The 22,500-nt window shown below is 45.3% G+C and overlaps 1 protein-coding gene across 1 annotated transcript in view; it reads right to left on the bottom strand.

Annotated features, from left to right (window-relative positions):
- LOC109875732 (pleckstrin homology domain-containing family A member 5) overlaps positions 1–22,500 on the bottom strand; it is a 248,062-nt gene that overhangs the window by 88,963 nt on the left and 136,599 nt on the right. The window contains 1 exon segment of the mRNA XM_031802191.1: positions 14,892–14,975. Within this exon segment, the coding sequence (XP_031658051.1) occupies positions 14,892–14,975 (84 nt within the window).

Raw genomic sequence — 22,500 nt, forward strand, 5'->3', positions numbered from 1 at the left:
CACACACACCCACACTGTGAGGCCACGCCCACACACATACTGCGAGACCACGCCCACACACCCTGCGAGACCACGCCCACACACCATGCGGGACCATGCCCACACACCATGCGAGACCACGCCCACACACCCTGGGAGACCACTAATTTCATCCATCTCTCGTCTGTCACGACATTCTGACAACTCCTCTAGGTCTGACAACTCCTCTAGTTCTGACAACTCCTCTAGTTCTGACAACTCCTCTAGTTCTGACAACTCCTCTAGGTCTGACAACTCCTCTAGGTCTGACAACTCCTCTAGGTCTGTCAACTCAACTAGTTCAGGCAACTCCTCTAGTTCTGACAACTCCTCTAGGTCTGACAACCCCTCTAGGTCTGTCAACTCAACTAGTTCTGGCAACTCCTCTAGGTCTGACAACTCCTCTAGGTCTGTCAACTCAACTAGTTCTGGCAACTCCTCTAGTTCTGACAACTCCTCTAGTTCTGACAACTCCTCTAGGTCTGACAACTCCTCTAGGTCTGTCAACTCCTCTAGTTCTGACAACTCCTCTAGGTCTGACAACTCCTCTAGGTCTGTCAACTCCTCTAGGTCTGACAACTCCTCTAGGTCTGTCAACTCCTCTAGGTCTGACAACTCCTCTAGGTCTGTCAACTCAACTAGTTCTGGCAACTCCTCTAGTTCTGACAAGTCCTCTAGGTCTGACAAGTCCTCTAGGTCTGACAACTCCTCTAGTTCTGACAACTCCTCTAGTTCTGACAACTCCTCTAGGTCTGACAACTCCTCTAGGTCTGACAACTCCTCTAGGTCTGTCAACTCAACTAGTTCTGGCAACTCCTCTAGTTCTGACAACTCCTCTAGGTCTGTCAACTCCTCTAGGTCTGACAACTCCTCTAGTTCTGACAAGTCCTCTAGGTCTCTCAACTCCTCTAGTTGTGACAAGTCCTCTAGGTCTGTCAACTCCTCTAGTTCTGACAAGTCCTCTAGGTCTGTCAACTCCTCTAGGTCTGTCAACTCCTCTAGGTCTGACAACTCCTCTAGGTCTGTCAACTCAACTAGTTCTGGCAACTCCTCTAGTTCTGACAACTCCTCTAGGTCTGTCAACTCCTCTAGTTCTGACAACTCCTCTAGGTCTGTCAACTCCTCTAGGTCTGACAACTCCTCTAGTTCTGACAACTCCTCTAGGCATGTCAACTCCTCTAGGTCTGTCAACTCCTCTAGTTCTGACAACTCCTCTAGTTCTGACAACTCCTCTAGGTCTGTCAACTCAACTAGTTCTGACAACTCCTCTAGGTCTGACAACTCCTCTAGGTCTGACAACTCCTCTAGGTCTGTCAACTCCTCTAGGTCTGACAACTCCTCTAGGTCTGACAACTCCTCTAGTTCTGACAACTCCTCTAGGTCTGACAACTCCTCTAGTTCTGACAACTCCTCTAGTTCTGGCAACTCCTCTAGTTCTGACAACTCCTCTAGGTCTGTCAACTCAACTAGTTCTGTCAACTCCTCTAGTTCTGACAACTCCTCTAGGTCTGTCAACTCCTCTAGGTCTGACAACTCCTCTAGTTCTGACAACTCCTCTAGTTCTGACAAGTCCTCTAGTTCTGACAACTCCTCTAGGTCTGACAACTCCTCTAGTTCTGACAACTCCTCTAGGTCTGACAACTCCTCTAGGTCTGTCAACTCCTCTAGTTCTGACAACTCCTCTAGGTCTGACAACTCCTCTAGGTCTGTCAACTCCTCTAGGTCTGACAACTCCTCTAGGTCTGTCAACTCCTCTAGGTCTGACAACTCCTCTAGGTCTGTCAACTCAACTAGTTCTGGCAACTCCTCTAGTTCTGACAAGTCCTCTAGGTCTGACAAGTCCTCTAGGTCTGACAACTCCTCTAGTTCTGACAACTCCTCTAGTTCTGACAACTCCTCTAGGTCTGACAACTCCTCTAGGTCTGACAACTCCTCTAGGTCTGTCAACTCAACTAGTTCTGGCAACTCCTCTAGTTCTGACAACTCCTCTAGGTCTGTCAACTCCTCTAGGTCTGACAACTCCTCTAGTTCTGACAAGTCCTCTAGGTCTGTCAACTCCTCTAGTTGTGACAAGTCCTCTAGGTCTGTCAACTCCTCTAGTTCTGACAAGTCCTCTAGGTCTGTCAACTCCTCTAGGTCTGTCAACTCCTCTAGGTCTGACAACTCCTCTAGGTCTGTCAACTCAACTAGTTCTGGCAACTCCCCTCTAGTTCTGACAACTCCTCTAGGTCTGTCAACTCCTCTAGTTCTGACAACTCCTCTAGGTCTGTCAACTCCTCTAGGTCTGACAACTCCTCTAGTTCTGACAACTCCTCTAGGCATGTCAACTCCTCTAGGTCTGACAACTCCTCTAGTTCTGACAACTCCTCTAGTTCTGACAACTCCTCTAGGTCTGTCAACTCAACTAGTTCTGACAACTCCTCTAGGTCTGACAACTCCTCTAGGTCTGACAACTCCTCTAGGTCTGTCAACTCCTCTAGGTCTGACAACTCCTCTAGGTCTGACAACTCCTCTAGTTCTGACAACTCCTCTAGGTCTGACAACTCCTCTAGTTCTGACAACTCCTCTAGTTCTGGCAACTCCTCTAGTTCTGACAACTCCTCTAGGTCTGTCAACTCAACTAGTTCTGTCAACTCCTCTAGTTCTGACAACTCCTCTAGGTCTGTCAACTCCTCTAGGTCTGACAACTCCTCTAGTTCTGACAACTCCTCTAGTTCTGACAAGTCCTCTAGTTCTGACAACTCCTCTAGGTCTGACAACTCCTCTAGGTCTGACAACTCCTCTAGGTCTGTCAACTCAACTAGTTCTGGCAACTCCTCTAGTTCTGACAACTCCTCTAGGTCTGACAACTCCTCTAGGTCTGTCAACTCAACTAGTTCTGGCAACTCCTCTAGGTCTGACAACTCCTCTAGGTCTGACAACTCCTCTAGTTCTGTCAACTCAACTAGTTCTGGCAACTCCTCTAGTTCTGACAACTCCTCTAGTTCTGACAACTCCTCTAGGTCTGACAACTCCTCTAGGTCTGTCAACTCCTCTAGTTCTGACAACTCCTCTAGGTCTGACAACTCCTCTAGGTCTGACAACTCCTCTAGGTCTGTCAACTCCTCTAGGTCTGACAACTCCTCTAGGTCTGTCAACTCAACTAGTTCTGGCAACTCCTCTAGTTCTGACAAGTCCTCTAGGTCTGTCAACTCCTCTAGTTGTGACAAGTCCTCTAGGTCTGTCAACTCCTCTAGGTCTGACAACTCCTCTAGGTCTGACAACTCCTCTAGGTCTGACAACTCCTCTAGGTCTGTCAACTCCTCTAGGTCTGACAACTCCTCTAGGTCTGACAACTCCTCTAGTTCTGACAACTCCTCTAGGTCTGACAACTCCTCTAGTTCTGACAACTCCTCTAGTTCTGGCAACTCCTCTAGTTCTGACAACTCCTCTAGTTCTGACAACTCCTCTAGGTCTGACAACTCCTCTAGGTCTGTCAACTCCTCTAGTTCTGACAACTCCTCTAGGTCTGACAACTCCTCTAGGTCTGACAACTCCTCTAGGTCTGTCAACTCCTCTAGGTCTGACAACTCCTCTAGGTCTGTCAACTCAACTAGTTCTGGCAACTCCTCTAGTTCTGACAAGTCCTCTAGGTCTGTCAACTCCTCTAGTTGTGACAAGTCCTCTAGGTCTGTCAACTCCTCTAGGTCTGACAACTCCTCTAGGTCTGACAACTCCTCTAGGTCTGACAACTCCTCTAGGTCTGTCAACTCCTCTAGGTCTGACAACTCCTCTAGGTCTGACAACTCCTCTAGTTCTGACAACTCCTCTAGGTCTGACAACTCCTCTAGTTCTGACAACTCCTCTAGTTCTGGCAACTCCTCTAGTTCTGACAACTCCTCTAGGTCTGTCAACTCAACTAGTTCTGGCAACTCCTCTAGTTCTGACAACTCCTCTAGTTCTGACAACTCCTCTAGGTCTGTCAACTCCTCTAGGTCTGACAACTCCTCTAGTTCTGACAACTCCTCTAGGTCTGACAACTCCTCTAGCTCTGGCAACATGCTACAATAGATATTAGAAGGAGCAGCATATCCTACTGTCCTGTAAGGCACACTGCTTTGCTTTGTCAAACCTATTGTGTATCTCAGAGACTATATATAGATTTATTTTGACTTGAGGAGTATAAAGGAGCGTAGCAGTGGGACACGTTACAGTGTTCACTCCTTATCATGAACACTGTTACACCAGTACTGTTAGAGCTCTGCTACAGACAGTTGGTGTATACGTGTTAATGCCAGGGCTGTTGGGCTGTACTCAGTGCAGCTGGACTGTAACGTCTGCTTCCAGCTCACACTCTCAAACACCCCTGAACGCAGCTCACTCTCCAGCCCACTGCCTGCCCCTGGACCCAGCTACCTGCCTCCTCCTGTGTATGACCTTCTGCCTGCCCCTGGACCCAGCTACCTGCCTCCTCCTGTGTATGACCTTCTGCCTGCCCCTGGACCCAGCTACCTGCCTCCTCCTGTGTATGACCTTCTGCCTGCCCCTGGACCCAGCTACCTGCCCCTGGACCCAGCTACCTGCCCCTGGACCCAGCTACCTGCCCCTGGACCCAGCTACCTGCCCCTGGACCCAGCTACCTGCCCCTGGACCCAGCAACCTGCCCCTGGACCCAGCTACCTGCCCCTGGACCCAGCTACCTGCCTCCTCCTGTGGTCCTTTACTAATAAACGCCTGCTGTGCCCAGAACGTGAAACCAGCTCTCTGTTTCCCATCGTGTTCATTACACGGACCAAGTGTTATTTCTCGCTATGTTCATGTAGAGGGAGGAGTATGTGTGTGCTCACAAAACAAAATACTCCAGGCAGCACCAACAAATCCCCTGTATTAACTCTGCACAAATAGACAGTCCGGGATGGGCAGATAGCCCCCACACTTGGCCCCTTAGTGTTGTGTGTGTGTGTGTGTGCCTTTCTAAATGCACAGGTGTGTGTGTGTGTGTGTGTGTGTGTGTGTGTGTGTGTGTGTGTGTGTGTGTGTGTGTGTGTGTGTGTGTGTATGTGTGTGTGTGTGTGTGTGTGTGTGTGTGTGTGTTTTGAGGGATTACCCCCGCCAGTGAAGCATATTGGGGGGGGGGGGGCAACGGAACAGACTGGCTGAGAATGCAATTTAAAACAACCACGACAGCATTTGTCATTAAAAAGGGGGAGACTGTAAAAAGGGGAACGACAGCTGCTTTAGTTCAAGCTCGTCATCGCACAACAAAACGCCAACGAGACCAGGGCCCGTATTCACAAACAGTCTCAGAGTGCTGATGGGATATAGGATCAGTTTTGCTTCATCACAATGAATAAGAATATTTGGACGAGGGGACCTGATCCTAGATACAGGCCCTCCCACGGCAGGAAAGCAAAACACATATGCGTGCATACACACAAACAGGTTACTACAGTACTTTCAACAATGAAAGAGTATGCACTTGCTCAATAGGCAGGTGACAGAACCAGGGTTAAGTCTTACCTGTGCAGCCTGTGGTATGTCGGGAATGGAAAGAGCATTAAAACACGAGACATTCTTGGAAGTGTTACCATGTTCATGCAGTTCGAGACGTTGTTAAGCACAGATGTATTTTATTTTGTTATTTTACCTTTATTTAACCTTTAACCTTTTTATTAATTCAATGAATGTTGCAGGTGAATAAAAATTCAAACTATTTGATTTCCTAATTCTGTCTGGATTCCGATAGAATTACACATCACTTTGCTAGCCAGCATTAAGGTTTATTTATTTAACCTTTATTTAACCAGGCAAGTCAGTTAAGAACAAATTCTTATTTTCAAAGACAGCCTAGGAACAGTGGATTAACTGCCTTGTTCAGGGGCAGAACGACAGATTTGTACCTTGCCAGCTCGGGGATTTGAACTTGCAACCTTCCGGTTACTAGTCCAACGCTCTCTAACCACTATGACAAAATGCCTGAGTTAGCTTCTCTAATATTAGGATGTGTAATATTATGTGTCATACTCTGAGACTTTAAAAAACAATGTGGACCAATTAAGACTGTCCAACCACCTGGAAGATGTTCTTGTTCTTCTGGTGAAATGTAGCATTGGCTGGAGAAGAAGCCGTTTGCTAAGGAAGATTAGCCGAGTTAACTAAAACTACAGTAAAACAGAGTAGCAACCGGCAAGGCATTGCAAGGCTTTGTCCACCATTTAGGTTATGCATTAGTTGAAATGATTTCACTATTCAAATAATATCAATTATATATGTATTTATTTATTTGGAGGGGGGGGGGGGGTATCCGGATAGTCAAAATACATGTTAAAGATGAAAAAGAAAATGACAAAATATATATATTATTATTCTTTTTTTTTGTCTTGCTCATGTGACAGTCTGTGTGGCACGGAGGGAGGGAGAGGGAAATGATCCAAACCGACTCCCGCTAGTTAAACAAACCTGTTCGTTTCCATAGGTTCTCTATCATACCATCTGATAGTGGCTGTTTTGACTGCATCAAGTCATTGTAAAGTTAGCCATCTAGCTAAAGTAGCAATGCTAATTGAGGCTATTTTGAGGCGTCCTTATCTACAACATTTTAGTCATTTAGCAGGACACTCTAATTCAGAGTGATTTACAGGAGCAGTTAGGATTAAGCGCCTTGTTCAAGGGCACATTGACAGATGTGTCACTTAGTCAGCTCGGGGATTCAAACCAGCAACTTTTTGGTTACTGGCCCAACGCTGATTATTGTAGCCTATTCCTTCTCATTTAGCCAACTTTATTCCATAATTTTAATTTCATTTTGCAATGATTAGAAATCTCCCTTGCTACACATGGGAGCATGTGACTGTAGTGCCGCTGTGATTGACCGGTAACAACAACAAGCTACACGTGTGATGTCATAAAAACTCCTAAAACTGTTTAATTAACATTCAGAATGTAATGCTCAATCCTTGTAGGCCATGTAGCAATGTCACATATATAATTACATTTTAGACATAGGCCTATATTTTTCTCTTCTCAAAAATGAGAATAGTTTCCCCAAGTAATCGAGTAGCAACGTCCCGGAATAAAAGTGCCGTATGTAAGACAATTTCCCATTGGCTTTTAATATTGGGGACCTTTTTGTGTTTGCATTAGAGCGGGGCGATAGGGGCAAAAATCCATATCACGATAAATTGACTGAATTATCACGATAAATTGACTGAATTATCATGATAAATTGACTGAATTATCACGATAAATTGACTGAATTATCACGATAAATTGACTGAATTATCACGATAAATTGACTGAATTATCGCAATAAATTGACTGAATTATCACGATAAATTGACTGAATTATCACGATAAATTGACTGAATTATCACGATAAATTGACTGAATTATCGCAATAAATTGACTGAATTATCGCGATAAAATTGATTGAATTATCACGATAAATTGACTGAATTATCACGATAAATTGACTGAATTATCACGATAAATTGACTGAATTATCACGATAAATTGACTGAATTATCACGATAAATTGACTGAATTATCACGATAAATTGACTGAATTCTCACGATAAATTGACTGAATTATCGCGATAAATTGACTGAATTATCACAATAAATTGACTGAATTATCACAATAAATTTACTGAATTATCACGATAAATTGACTGAATTATCACGATAAATTGACTGAATTATCACGATAAATTGACTGAATTATCACGATAAATTGACTGAATTATCATGATAAATTGACTGAATTATCGCGATAAATTGACTGAATTATCGCGATAAATTGACTGAATTATCACGATAAATTGACTGAATTATCACGATAAATTGACTGAATTATCACAATAAATTGACTGAATTATCACGATAAATTGACTGAATTATCACGATAAATTGACTGAATTATCGCAATAACGATACATTGAACGGTACATTATTGACATTAATATGCAACACAACACTGTTACATTTTTAAAAAAAAACATTTTATATGACCCTTAAACCTACTAATACTACTTTACAAGTTGTCCCATCAACAATCACCCATATTAGCAAAAGTATTTCATTTTCAACTTCACATTTCTCTCGTAGGTTATTTATTGTAATGAACGATATCAGCAAAATGTCCAAAATACATTTTCTCCTTTTCATTATGGCTCTCTCTCTCTTGTCCCTCTACAGCAAACAGATTGTGAGCAATATGTTTTGGGAAAAATGTATTCGCAATAAAAAATATATATATAAAAAATAGTAACGAACAGCTATACATATTGGTATCGGGAACTCCGTATCGTGACAATATAGAATGGTGAGGTCCCTGGCACTTCCCAGGCCTAGATAGCATCTTGTCTGTTAAGTAGTTTTGTTTGATCATTTGGTCGAACACATGACATGGTCCAGACTCCAAACAACAACATACACTGTACAGTACTAGCAGGACGTCAGGCAAAACGCTTAATAAAACAACACAGAACAACATAAACAGAGGAGTGTAAAACAGTGCTTTAAAAAAAGTGCTTTTACATTACAGTTACTTTAGAGTAACACATAAGCATTTCAACCTGGGGTTACATTACCTTCTAAACATTGGGCGAACCACTTTTCCGCAATTCAAGCTACAAAACACAAGGGGGAAAATGTTTAATCAATGACGATACCGTTTAGTCTATAAGAGATTGCCTAGAGCAGGGATGGGCAACGCCAGTCCTCGGGAACAGTTGGGCGTGCGACAGTTGGACCCTGCTATTTCATACCTTAACACGCATAGAAACCAGGGGTTGGAACCAAAATTGTTTTCCAAAAGTTTCGTTCTGAACGGAACCATTATTTTCTTTACTTCCGTTCCACTGTTCCGACCACCAAAATAAAGTTATGAACATGGTTCCAACCAAAATAAAAGTACTCATTTATATCGTTCCTTTCTGTTTTTGTAAATGTTTCTTTTACATTTAGCTCAACATTAAATTACTTCACCAATCAGGCAGCACGGATAGAGCAGCTCGCTATGGAGGGGGCAAACTATAGCTCAGTGTTGTAGCTCAGTCCTGTAGCTCAGTGTTGTAGCTCAGTGTTGTAGCTCAGTGTTGTAGCTCAATCCTGTAGCTCAGTGTTGTAGCTCAGTCCTGTAGCTCAGTCCTGTAGCACAGTGTTGTAGCTCAGTCCTGTAGCTCAGTGTTGTAGCTCAGTGTTGTAGCTCAGTGTTGTAGCTCAGTCCTGTAGCTCAGTGTTGTAGCTCAGTGTTGTAGCTCAGTGTTGTAGCTCAGTCCTGTAGCTCAGTCCTGTAGCTCAGTCCTGTAGCTCAGTCCTGTAGCTCAGTGTTGTAGCTCAGTCCTGTAGCTCAGTCCTGTAGCTCAGTCCTGTAGCTCAGTGTTGCAGCTCAGTCCTGTAGCTCAGTCCTGTAGCTCAGTCCTGTAGCACAGTGTTGTAGCTCAGTCCTGTAGCTCAGTGTTGTAGCTCAGTGTTGTAGCTCAGTGTTGTAGCTCAGTCCTGTAGCTCAGTCCTGTAGCTCAGTGTTGTAGCTCAGTGTTGTAGCTCAGTCCTGTAGCTCAGTCCTGTAGCTCAGTCCTGTAGCTCAGTGTTGCAGCTCAGTCCTGTAGCTCAGTCCTGTAGCTCAGTGTTGTAGCTCAGTCCTGCAGCTCAGTCCTGTAGCTCAGTCCTGCAGCTCAGTCCTGTAGCTCAGTCCTGTAGCTCAGTCCTGTAGCTCAGTGCTGTAGCTCGGTGCTGTAGCTTAGTGCTATATTTCGGTGAGTTGTTTACACTGTGTGATGGAAAGACCAGTCAGTCTCGAGCGAGATGAAATTTAAATTTTGCGGATGGGGCGATCGAGGGAGAGTGGAGGAGGAAGCTTGGCTTGAAGTGCTGGGGCATCTTCTGACAACATGCATTATTTGAATTGGGCCCACAGATTTATACCAACTGAGGAGAGGCTTCAATGGAGGAACTTTAAATGTCTTTGAACTTCAGAATTGGCTTAACGTTGGACCAGAGAAGCTAGTTAGCTAACAAGCTGGTGTGTGCAGAGCGGCACCCGAATTAAAAACATGTCTCATCTTTTTGTAGTTAATAAATCCAATGTGAAATGTGGTAACTATACTATCCCTAAGTAGCATTGAAAAAGTGAATTCCTTCTTCCCTCATTAAAAATCTCTCTCCCCATCTTCTGAATCACACTGGTGAGGTCAGTACGCTACAGCTATGCTTCAGAGAGGCATGTAGCCTACATGATTTTCATCTGGCAAGCAGACACTAGGAGAAGTTTGTGATTGACAGAGAAAGGGCTTTGCATAGGCACTTTGTTGTGTTGTATTGTTGGACTGGAAAAAATGCCCCAAAAAGTTCAATAAAGTTTTTAACCGGTTCGCATGCTTTTAAAATAACAGTTGTGTTCCGGAACAGCATAGATCACTTCCGTTCCTAATTCTGATTCTGTTCCTTGAAAAATGTTATTTTCAGGTTTTCGGTTCTGTTCCCTGAACTGGTTCCAACCCCTGGTAGAAATCACAAGCAGACCACATAATGCCTCCAGTTTTTGTTTTCTCCATTCATGTTGGAAGATGGAGAAATGATAGTAATATCACAATTAATATTGGACTGTGGCCCTGGCAGTTTGATAGTTAAGAGTGAATTGTATTTTCTTTCGAGGAAAGGTAGGATTTTTCCACATTTGTAATGGCTTTGGTTTGAACATGAACTCAAACAACTAGTTGGAACAGTTGCAACAAGAACGTCCAGAATTCGGAAGGAGCCTGAAACTGGATTAAGACAACTTCTGTCAGGTGAGGTTGAAATAGCACAGGAGTCTATATCAAGGTAGTATGACTCTTCCTCTACTTTAAACAGCTGCTTCTGGGGGTTGTGAAATTGGACATGCTATAGGTCAGTGATCCTCAACGCAGTTATCAGGGGCTTGAAAGGGTTGTTGAATTGGATGGGCTTGTGTTGGAATAGAGCAGATATATGGAATGACAGGTTGTTTCCCGAGAAGTGGCTTGTGAACATGTTCTAGGAGGGACATCTATCAGGGGGCCAGTGCTGACCTTAGCTGGCAGGTAAGTTGAGCTATGAGGTATGAAGGGGGCCCAGAGCTCTGAAAGGATTAGATAGGTTCAAGCAATATAGCACATTACTTCACCTCTCTTTCTGAACGGCTGGGTGGAGTCACACTGATTTACACCTATCAAATCATTTCGGATCTACAAGAGTGCCTAGGGGGGCAGAGTTTAGGGGTCGATTTGGTGCGTACGGCTCTCTCTCTTCAGTAGATTTGGGCATACCACTCTCTCTCTCTTCAGTAGATTTGGGCGTACCGCTCTCTCTTTTCAGTAGATTTGGGCGTACGGCTCTCTCTCTTCAGGAGATTTGGGCGTACCGCTCTCTCTTTTCAGTAGATTTGGGCGTACCACTCTCTCTCTCTTCAGTTGATTTGGGCGTACCACTCTCTCTCTCTTCAGTTGATTTGGGCGTACCTCTCTCTCTCTCTTCAGTTGATTTGGGCGTACCGCTCTCTCTCTCTCTTCAATTGATTTGGGCGTACCGCTCTCTCTCTCTTCAGTAGATTTGGGCGTACCGCTCTCTCTCTCTCTCTTCAGTAGATTTGGGCGTACCACTCTCTCTCTCTTCAGTTGATTTGGGCGTACCACTCTCTCTCTCTTCAGTGGATTTGGGCGTACCTCTCTCTCTCTCTTCAGTTGATTTGGGCGTACCGCTCTCTCTCTTCAGTAGATTTGGGCGTACCGCTCTCTCTCTTCAGTCGATTTGAACACACAGGAGAGAGAATACCTGTCTCAACTAAAATCTTTACTGCATGGCCATAGGTTGGGTTGAGAGTAGGGACTGAAGGCTGAAGGTTGTACTGGCCCAGGGAAGGCTGAAGGTTGTACTGGCCCAGGGAAGGCTGAACGTTGTACTGGCCCAGGGAAGGCTGAACGTTGTACTGGCCCAGGGAAGGCTGAACGTTGTACTGGCCCAGGGAATACTGAACGTTGTACTGGCCCAGGGAAGGCTGAACGTTGTACTGGCCCAGGGAAGGCTGAACGTTGTATTGGCCCAGGGAAGGCTGAACGTTGTACTGGCCCAGGGAAGGCTGAAGGCTGTACTGGCCCAGGGAAGGCTGAGCGCTGTACTGGCCCAGGGAAGGCTGAGCGCTGTACTGGCCCAGGGAAGGCTGAACTTTGTACTGGCCCAGGGAAGGCTGAACTTTGTACTGGCCCAGGGAAGGCTGAGCGTTGTACTGGCCCAGGGAAGGCTGAATGTTGTACTGGCCCAGGGAAGGCTGAGAGTGGGAACTGAACGTTGTACTGGTTGTACTGGTTGTAGGGAATGCTAAGAGTGGAGAAACTGAAGGGTCAAGGTGATCATTCATTAAGCTAATAAGCATGTTTCCTGGGGTGCACAGGGCTCTACAGTGCGACCAATTAACTTGAATACACTACAAGCCTAAAATCACTACATGACAAAAAGTATGTGGACACCTGCTTGTCGAACATCTCATTCTAAAATCATGCGCATTAATATGGAGTTGGTCCTCCCTTTTGCTGCTACAACAGCCGCCACTATTCTGGGAAGGCTTTCCACTAGATGTTGGTACATTGCTGCTACAACAGCCTCCACTCTTCTGGGAAGGCTTTCCACTAGATGTTGGTACATTGCTGCTACAACAGCCTCCACTCTTCTGGGAAGGCTTTCCACTAGATGTTGGTACATTGCTGCTACAACAGCCTCCACTATTCTGGGAAGGCTTTCCACTAGATGTTGGAACATTGCTGTGGGGACTAGCTTCCATTCAGCCTCAAGAGCATTAGTGAAGTCGGGCACTGATGTTGGGCGATTAGGCCTGGCTTGCAGTCGGCGTTCCAATTCATCCTAAAGGTGTTCGATGGGGTTGAGGTCAGGGCTCTGTGCAGGACAGTCAAATTCTTCCACACTGATCTCAACAAACCATTTCCGTATTTATTTATGTAACCTTTATTTAACTAGGCAAGTCAGTTATGAGCAAATTATTATTTACAATGATGGCTTACTAGGTATGGACCTCACTTCATGCTGAAACAGGAAACGGTCTTCCCCAAACTGTTGCAACGAAGTTGGAAGCACAGAATCGTCTAGAATGTTATTGTATGCTGTAGCGTTAAGATTTCCCTTCATTGGAAGTAAGGAGCCTAGTCCTAACCATGAAAAACAGCCCCAAAACATTATTCCTCCTCCACCAAACTTTACAGTTGGTACTATGCATTCGGGCAGGTAGCGTTCTTCGGGCATCTTCAAAACCCAGATTTGTCCCTCGGACTGTCTGCGATTTATTTAGAATTCAAGTCACACTTAACCAGCATGGCTACCACAACATTCTGCAGCAATACTCCATCCCATCTGGTCTGCGCTTAGTGGGACTATCATTGGTTTTTCAACAGAACAATGACCCAACACACCTCCTGGCTCCACAATCACTAGACTTCAACCCAATTGAGATGGTTTGGGATGAGTTGGACTGCAAAGAGAAGGAAAAGCAGCCAAGAAGTGCTCAGCATATGTGGAAACACCTTCAAGACTGTTGGAAAAGCATTCCAGGTGAAGCTGGTTGAGAGAATGCCAAGAGTGTGCAAAGCTGTCATCACGGCAAAGGGTGGCTATTTGAAGAATCTAAAATATAAAATATATTTTGATTTGTTTAACACTTATTTAGTTACTACATGATTCCTTATGTGCTATTTCATAGTTTTGATGTCTTCACTATTATTCTACAATAAAGATAAAGGAAAACCCTGGAATGAGTAGGTGTGTCCAAACTTTTGACTGGTACTGTATATAGTGTATGTAGCTGTGCGACCTGGAATTTGTGAAGGATTCCAGTTTAACCCCTCACATATTTTTCATTGTGCTCCTGAATGTCTTTGTGTGCGTCTACGTAGGGGCACACGTAGTCATTGTAAAAAAAAAAAAAAAAAAGGGACAAAGTAGAACCCTGGTGTAGTAGGAGGCTTCTGGAGATAGATGGAGGAGCAAGGAAGGAGAGTGGGTTTTTTTCTCTGCAACTTTGTCCCCAGGCTAATTGCTACTGCGTATAGTTGGACAGAGAGAGAGAGAACAAACTGTTGGATCAGACTACTGTATCTCATGTGAAACTGTGAATGGTTAAGGGGACTGATTATGAGAAAGGCGGGAGACTAGGAACCAGGGGCCAATGGTTCACAATCACATGCCCCCTCTCAGGAGCCAATAAGCCAAGGGCCTAGCTAGAGGTGGGTTATGCAACTGAGAGTGAAAGGGCTTAAACTCAGGCCAAAGAAAGCCAATGGTAACATGTGCCCCTCAGAGGGGAGTAGCTGTGGTTGAGGAGAACAGGACGGAAAAGGGCTCAAACTCTAACCGTCTCTCCGTATCTGATGGGTAGAAGAAGAAGGAGGAGGATTGATTCTCAAGTGCAGCACAATGCACACGTCAGGGAATCAGCAGACCTGCAGATGCTTCCTCGGTCAACAATGTCTTTTCTATTCAGAACCTCATCTACCCACAACCTTTGTAAACATGTTTATAACTAACCTATGCACCAATACTGGGAAGAAAACGTCAGGCACATTTTATACATACTCCAACCATTACAAATAACTGACATTGATGAACCTTGTAATCTCATCAGAGGAAAGAAGAACACTGTTCATTTGAAACTATTTTCTGTTAAAGTGCCAATTGTGGGACAATGAGGAGAGAAACAGAAGAAGCATTCAACTCATGAAAGGGAAACTTGTAAATAGAGAAATGTTGGTCGCCATAACTAATACTGAATGCATGGAGAGTGAACGTCCTAGAGTTCCTACGACAATCTGACTGCATAGCTCAGAAACGCTGCCTGATGGCATTCTGAAGAGCAAAATGAAGAGACTCACTGTTCGTTGACGACAAAGATGCAGTTGTCTTGTGAGGGACAGCCCGAGACAGGATGCTTACAGGTCACCTTCCGCTCATTGTGGCTAGAGAGAGAGAGAGAGAGGAAAAGAGAGGGAGGAAAAGAAAGGGAGAAAAAGAGAGGGAGGAAAAGAGAGAGAGGAAAAGAGAGAGAGAGGGAACAGAGAGGGAGGAAAAGAGAGGGAGGAAAAGAGAGGGAGGAAAAGAGAGGGAGGAAAAGAGAGGGAGGGAAAGAGAGAGAGAGGGAACAGAGAGGGAGGAAAAGAGAGGGAGGAAAAGAGAGGGAGGAAAAGAGAGGGAGGAAAAGAGAGGGAGGGAAAGAGAGGGAGGGAAAGAGAGGGAGGGAAAGAGAGAGAGAGGGAACAGAGAGGGAGGAAAAGAGAGGGAGGAAAAGAGAGGGAGGAAGAGAGAGAGGAAAAGAGAGGGAGGAAAAGAGAGAGAGGAAAAGAGAGAGAGGAAAAGAGACGGAGGAAAAGAGAGAGAGGGAACAGAGAGGGAGGAAAAGAGAGGGAGGAAAAGAGAGAGAGGAAAAGAGAGGGAGGAAAAGAGAGAGAGAGGGAACAGAGAGGGAGGAAAAGAGAGGGAGGAAAAGAGAGAGAGGAAAAGAGAGGGAGGAAAAGAGAGAGAGAGGGAACAGAGAGGAAGGAAAAGAGAGGGAGGAAAAGAGAGAGAGGAAAAGAGAGGGAGGAAAAGAGATGGAGGAAAAGAGAGGGAGGAAAAGAGAGAGAGAGGGGACAGAGAGGGAGGAAAAGAGAGAGAGAGGAAAAGAGAGAGAGGAAAAGAGAGAGAGAGGGAACAGAGAGGGAGAGAGAAAATGTTAGAACAGAATTGCCTCTTTAGACCGGTCAATAACCAATATGTCCACCTGTCATCTCTCTCTCTATCCCTCCTCTGTCATCTCTCTCTATCCCTCCTCTGTCATCTCTCTCTCTATCCCTCCTCTGTCATCTCTCTCTCTATCCCTCCTCTGTCATCTCTCTCTCTATCCCTCCTCTGTCATCTCTCTCTCTATCCCTCCTCTGTCATCTCTCTAGCCGAGGACCCCTGAAGAGTGGATGAATAGACTTGCAAGTGACCGTGAAATCCCTATCCCTCGGTCCCTCAATCCCTACATCCCCGCAGCCTCCCAAAAGCTGAAGACAAGACATCATTTTTTCGTGGGGAAAATGTGCACGGTTGAGAATGAGGTTAGGACTGCTTTAACCTTTATACTGATTTTGCCAGGAGAGTAGAGCCCAGGTCACATTCTGTCCCTTTAACACGAGGTTAGGGTATGAAATGGGAGTTGAGAGCGTGAGATTCAGGACAGGGTAGACAGTCATTTTATGGGGCAACCTGATCACACTGTGCTGTGCTAGTCAGGGAATGTATCAGTGTGGTGAAAGCTCAAAATCCACACCACTCTGAGGCACAATGGCACCCACACACCGGCACCCACACACCGGTAGCCACACACCGGCACCCACACACACGCATGCAATGGCACCCACACACCGGTAGCCACACACCGGCACCCACACACCGGTACCCACACACCGGTACCCACACACCGGTACCCACACACTGGTACCCACTGGTACCCACACACCGGTAGCCACACACTGGTACCCACACACTGGTACCCACACACTGGTACCCACACACCGGTACCCACACTGGTACCCACACACCGGAAGTAGTGTACACATGCATTAAAAACCTGGAGCTGTGTGTCGTAGTGAACTTCAACATCCTGATCCTCCTTCACCAGCCATGCATGAAGACACCAGTTCACTGTTGTTACTATTCTCCTGGTAGTCACTAGTTCACTGTTGTTACTATTCTCCCGGTAGTCACCAGCTCACTGTTGTTACTATTCTCCCGGTAGTCACCAGCTCACTGTTGTTACTATTCTCCCGGTAGTCACCAGCTCACTGTTGTTACTATTCTCCCAGTAGTCACCAGTTCACTGTTGTTACTATTCTCCCGGTAGTCACCAGCTCACTGTTGTTACTATTCTCCCAGTAGTCACCAGTTCACTGTTGTTACTATTCTCCCGGTAGTCACCAGCTCACTGTTGTTACTATTCTCCCGGTAGTCACCAGCTCACTGTTGTTACTATTCTCCCAGTAGTCACCAGCTCACTATTGTTACTATTCTCCCGGTAGTCACCAGCTCACTGTTGTTACTATTCTCCCAGTAGTCACCAGCTCACTGTTGTTACTATTCTCCCGGTAGTCACCAGCTCACTGTTGTTACTATTCTCCCGGTAGTCACCAGCTCACTGTTGTTACTATTCTCCCAGTAGTCACCAGTTCACTGTTGTTACTATTCTCCCGGTAGTCACCAGCTCACTGTTGTTACTATTCTCCCAGTAGTCACCAGCTCACTGTTGTTACTATTCTCCCGGTAGTCACCAGCTCACTGTTGTTACTATTCTCCCAGTAGTCACCAGTTCACTGTTGTTACTATTCTCCCGGTAGTCACCAGCTCACTGTTGTTACTATTCTCCCGGTAGTCACCAGTTCACTGTTGTTACTATTCTCCCGGTAGTCACCAGCTCACTGTTGTTACTATTCTCCCGGTAGTCACCAGCTCACTGTTGTTACTATTCTCCCGGTAGTCACCAGCTCACTGTTGTTACTATTCTCCCAGTAGTCACCAGCTCACTGTTGTTACTATTCTCCCAGTAGTCACCAGCTCACTGTTGTTACTATTCTCCCGGTAGTCACCAGCTCACTGTTGTTACTATTCTCCCGGTAGTCACCAGTTCTAACAGAAAGAAACAATCCTGTCCATTAGTTACCATCCTCCTATATATGGTAGTTTCTTGCACTAAAACTATTCCGTGTATAGCCTACGCTGTCACGCTGGAAGTTCTCTATGAGTGTGTGAACTTGTGAGGAGCTCAGTCTGACCCGTCTCTAGACTTCTGCAGCCTTCCCCTTTCTCCTGCCCTATCTCTCCTCTCCTCCCCTGCCCTGCCTCTCCTCCCCTGCACTGCCTCTCCTCCCCTGCACTGCCTCTCCTCCCCTGCCTCTCCTCCCCTGCCTCTCCTCTCCTCCCCTGCCCTATCTCTCCTCCCCTGCACTGCACTGCCTCTCCTCCCCTGCCCTGCCTCTCCTCCCCTGCCTCTCCTCCCCTGCCCTGCCTCTCCTCCCCTGCCTCTCCTCCCCTGCCTCTCCTCTCCTCCCTTGCCCTTGCCCTGCCTCTCCTCCCCTGCCCTGCCTCTCCTCCCCTGCCCTGCCTCTCCTCCCCTGCCCTGCCTCTCCTCCCCTGCCTCTCCTCCCCTGCCCTGCCTCTCCTCCCCTCCCCTGCCTCTCCTCTCCTCCCCTGCCCTATCTCTCCTCCCCTGCCCTGCCTCTCCTCCCCTGCCCTGCCTCTCCTCCCCTGCCCTGCCCTGCCTCTCCTCTCCTGCCTCTCCTCTCCTCCCTTGCCCTGCCTCTCCTACCCGGCCCTGCCTCTCCTCCCCTGCCCGGGTCCAGTCATCCAGTCATGCCCTGATCACACGGACAAGCAGGTTCCCTCCTTCCCTCCCACTCTGCCTTGCTGCTTTACGGTCCAATTACAGCCCAGCTTCTCTACAGAGTAGTCCCCATAGAAATATAATTGCTCAAGTACCATGAACTGGGATGTCCGTTCTAGTAATTATATTTCTATAGTAGTCCCTTCCATATGATTAGTGCACCACCAGGACATTGTAGGGAAGAAGCCTCACACCATGCAGGCAGAGGAGAGGAGAGAAATGGAGCACAGACAGGAGACAGGATTCATCTACAATAAGTCATTACAGAGACACGGTCCAGTTTCTGATGCAGAGGGTCTGAAGGTCTGAGGGTCAGAGGGTCTGAGGGTCAGAGGGTCTGAGGGTCAGAGGGTCTGAGGGTCTGAGGGTCAGAGGGTCAGAGGGTTTGAGAGTCTGAGGGTCAGAGGGTCAGAGGGTCTGAGGGTCTGAGGGTCAGAGGGTCAGAGGGTCTGAGGGTCAGAGGGTCTGAGAGTCTGAGGGTCAGAGGGTCAGAGGGTCTGAGGGTCAGAGGGTCAGAGGGTCAGAGGGAAGTATAACCGTTTGTTCACCTGCTCCTCACCATCGCCTGTCATAAATCAGGACTAGATTTTAAACGACCATCACTTGGGTTTCAAGAGGATGGGTCAGCAACAGGTGGCCCGTGGGCCAAAACTTGCCCTCCAGTGTTTTTTATGTGTGTAATTGGTGAAAAAGACTGTAAAACCACCAGGAATTCAGCAAAAAAGGTGTTTAATTTAGGAAATATGTTCCAAAGTATTCTCACATATAACAAAAGAGACATATGTGATCGTGTCTCAATGTAATTAAGGTATGAAATGACTGTTCTTTTCAAATACAATCTATTTTTGGGCTTAGTTGTGGTACAAATTATTATAACTGTGTTTCAGCCCCCCGACCATCTGCTCCAACAAAAGTTGTCCCCCAGCTGAATTTAGTTACCCCCTTGCTCTAGAGAGTGACTGAATCTAGTCAACCCCTGCTCTAGAGAGTGACTGAATCTAGTCACCCCATGCTCTAGAGTGACTGAATCTAGTTACCCCCTGCTCTAGAGTGACTGAATCTAGTCACCCCCTGCTCTAGAGAGTGACTGAATCTAGTCACCCCCTGCTCTAGAGTGACTGAATCTAGTTACCCCCTGCTCTAGAGAGTGACTGAATCTAGTTACTCCCTTCTCTATAGAGTGATGGAGTCAGTTAACTCATGCTCTAGAGAGTGACTGAATCTAGTTACCCCCTGCTCTAGAGAGTGACTGAGTCAGTTACCCCCTGCTCTAGAGAGTGACTGAATCTAGTTACTCCCTGCTCTATAGAGTGATGGAGTCAGTTAACTCATGCTCTAGAGAGTGACTGAATCTAGTTACCTCCTGCTCTAGAGAGTGACTGAGTCAGTTACCCACTGCACTAGAGAGTGACTGAATCTAGTTACCCCCTGCTCTAGAGAGTGACTGAATCTAGTTACCCCCTGCTCTAGAGAGTGACTGAATATAGTTACCCCCTGCTCTAGAGATTAACTGTGTCAGTTAACTCATGCTCTAGAGAGTGACTGAATCTAGTTACCCCCTGCTCTAGAGAGTGACTGAATATAGTTACCCCCTGCTCTAGAGATTAACTGAGTCAGTTAACTCATGCTCTAGAGAGTGACTGAATCTAGTTACCCCCTGCTTTAGAGATTGACTGAGTCAGTTAACTCATGTTCTAGAGAGTGACTGAATCTAGTTACCCCCTGGCTCTAGAGATTAACTGAGTCAGTTAACTCATGTTCTAGAGAGTGACTGAATCTAGTTACCCCCTGCTCTAGAGATTAACTGAGTCAGTTAACTCATGCTCTAGAGAGTGACTGAATCTAGTTACCCCCTGCTCTAGAGATTAACTGAGTCAGTTAACTCATGTTCTAGAGAGTGACTGAATCTAGTTACCCCCTGGCTCTAGAGATTAACTGAGTCAGTTAACTCATGTTCTAGAGAGTGACTGAATCTAGTTACCCCCTGCTCTAGAGATTAACTGAGTCAGTTAACTCATGCTCTAGAGAGTGACTGAATCTAGTTACCCCCTGCTCTAGAGATTAACTGAGTCAGTTAACTCATGTTCTAGAGAGTGACTGAATCTAGTTACCCCCTGGCTCTAGAGATTAACGGAGTCAGTTAACTCATGTTCTAGAGAGTGACTGAATCTAGTTACCCCCTGGCTCTAGAGATTAACTGAGTCAGTTAACTCATGTTCTAGAGAGTGACTGAATCTAGTTACCCCCTGGCTCTAGAGATTAACTGAGTCAGTTAACTCATGCTCGAGAACATGTTTCGGGTCATTCTCACCAAACTGACATTTTACCCAAAAATATTAGTGTAATTTTTTATATTTTCTCTTGGATAACAGAGATTTGGATCTATACTTATCTATTTAAAAATTATTGTTGTGTTTTTTTAAGTCAGATACTATGCATTTTACCACAATTTACACAAAATCCTCATTACTGCAACATTTTTTAAAGACCAAAAAAGTAATTAATTTTTTTTAAATAACATTGCTAATGAAAAGGCCTGAGTTAAACATAACACTGAATATTTAAATATTTCAAATCAAATTATAAAATGTTAATGGCATGTAATCTGTCTTTTCCCCAATTTTAGTTTAGGGCTATTACGATAATGTAGAAATTAGGGCTATTATGATCATGTAGAAATTAGAGCTAGAGTGATAATGTAGAAATTAGAGCTAGTGTAATAATGTTGAAATTAGAGCTATTATGATCATGTAGAAATCGGGGCTATTATGATAATGTAGAAATTAGAGATGTTATGATCATGTAGAAATTACAGCTATTGTGATAATGTAGCAATTAGAGATGTTATGATCATGTAGAAATTACAGCTATTGTGATAATGTAGAAATTAGAGGTAGGCAAACCCAGTCATTTGATTAGTTAGTTAGTCCACAGCGATAGTGACTTTAAAACATGAGCAGAGTTCTGACCTACACATAGAATAAAAGGTACGTTTGGGGAGGTTTGAGTTTCAGTTACTTCCTGGAGGGCAGCCTTCACCCTAGCTGCTTGTCTGTAATTACTGTAGGCATTGTTGGTGGGAGGATCATTCTGTGTCTCAGGGCTGCCTAACAGCCACCCAAATGGAACCCCAAATGGAACCCCCAAATGGAACCCCCAAATGGAACCCCAAATGGAACCCCCAAATGGAACCCTATTCCCTATATCAGGAATCATCTACTAGGTTCTAGAATCAGGTTTTTTATTGAATGGTTACAAAACAAAAAGTGTAGGGAAAAAATAATAATAATAATTAATTATAAAGATTTATAACGAGATACATCAGTATGTATGGCCTGGAACAGGTTTTACATCTCAATATTTTGTACAAATTAAATGTAGAAATGGTGCACGCAGTTATTTAGTGAGATATTTACACAACGGTTATAAATGAGGCCCCAGGACACCACCGGACCACACCTCCATAATGAATGGTCAGCCAGAGCCCTCTCATCCTCAGCCCTACTGATGTTAAGTCACAGCAGATGTTTTGATTGTTTTTACCAGGTGGTGTTTCGTTAGAACACGTCAAAAGGGAAGAGAGTCTCCTGCACCAAAGGCTGGAAGGCCAGAGTCTCTTGTAACCAATGGCTGGAAGGCCAGAGTCTCTTGTAACCAATGGCTGGAAGGCCAGAGTCTCTTGTAACCAATGTGTGGACTGGAGGCCATTCTGAGAATGTTGTCAACATTTCAAAGCAGATCCACGTGACAAGAGACAGACAGTTGGTCATAAAAACAAGATGGGAAACATCCAGGGGGCACTGAGGTTAATGTTGATCTATGGACAGTCACTGTACCATGCCTGATGTATGGGAAAGAGTGGAACAGCTGAAGTTACCCTCCACCTTAGAGCAGGCTCTTTACAACAGACAAAACAACCAGTGGCCATTATATTTTGAACGTAGCCTACAGTATGTTGTTAGCACGTATAGTATGAAATCAAATCAAATCAAATTGATTTATATAGCCCTTCATACATCAGCTGATATCTCAAAGTGCTGTACAGAAACCCAGCCTAAAACCCCAAACAGCAAGCAATGCAGGTG

Source organism: Oncorhynchus kisutch, linkage group LG22 (genome assembly GCF_002021735.2).
Source record: "Oncorhynchus kisutch isolate 150728-3 linkage group LG22, Okis_V2, whole genome shotgun sequence".
Taxonomy (NCBI): Eukaryota; Metazoa; Chordata; class Actinopteri; order Salmoniformes; family Salmonidae; genus Oncorhynchus; species Oncorhynchus kisutch.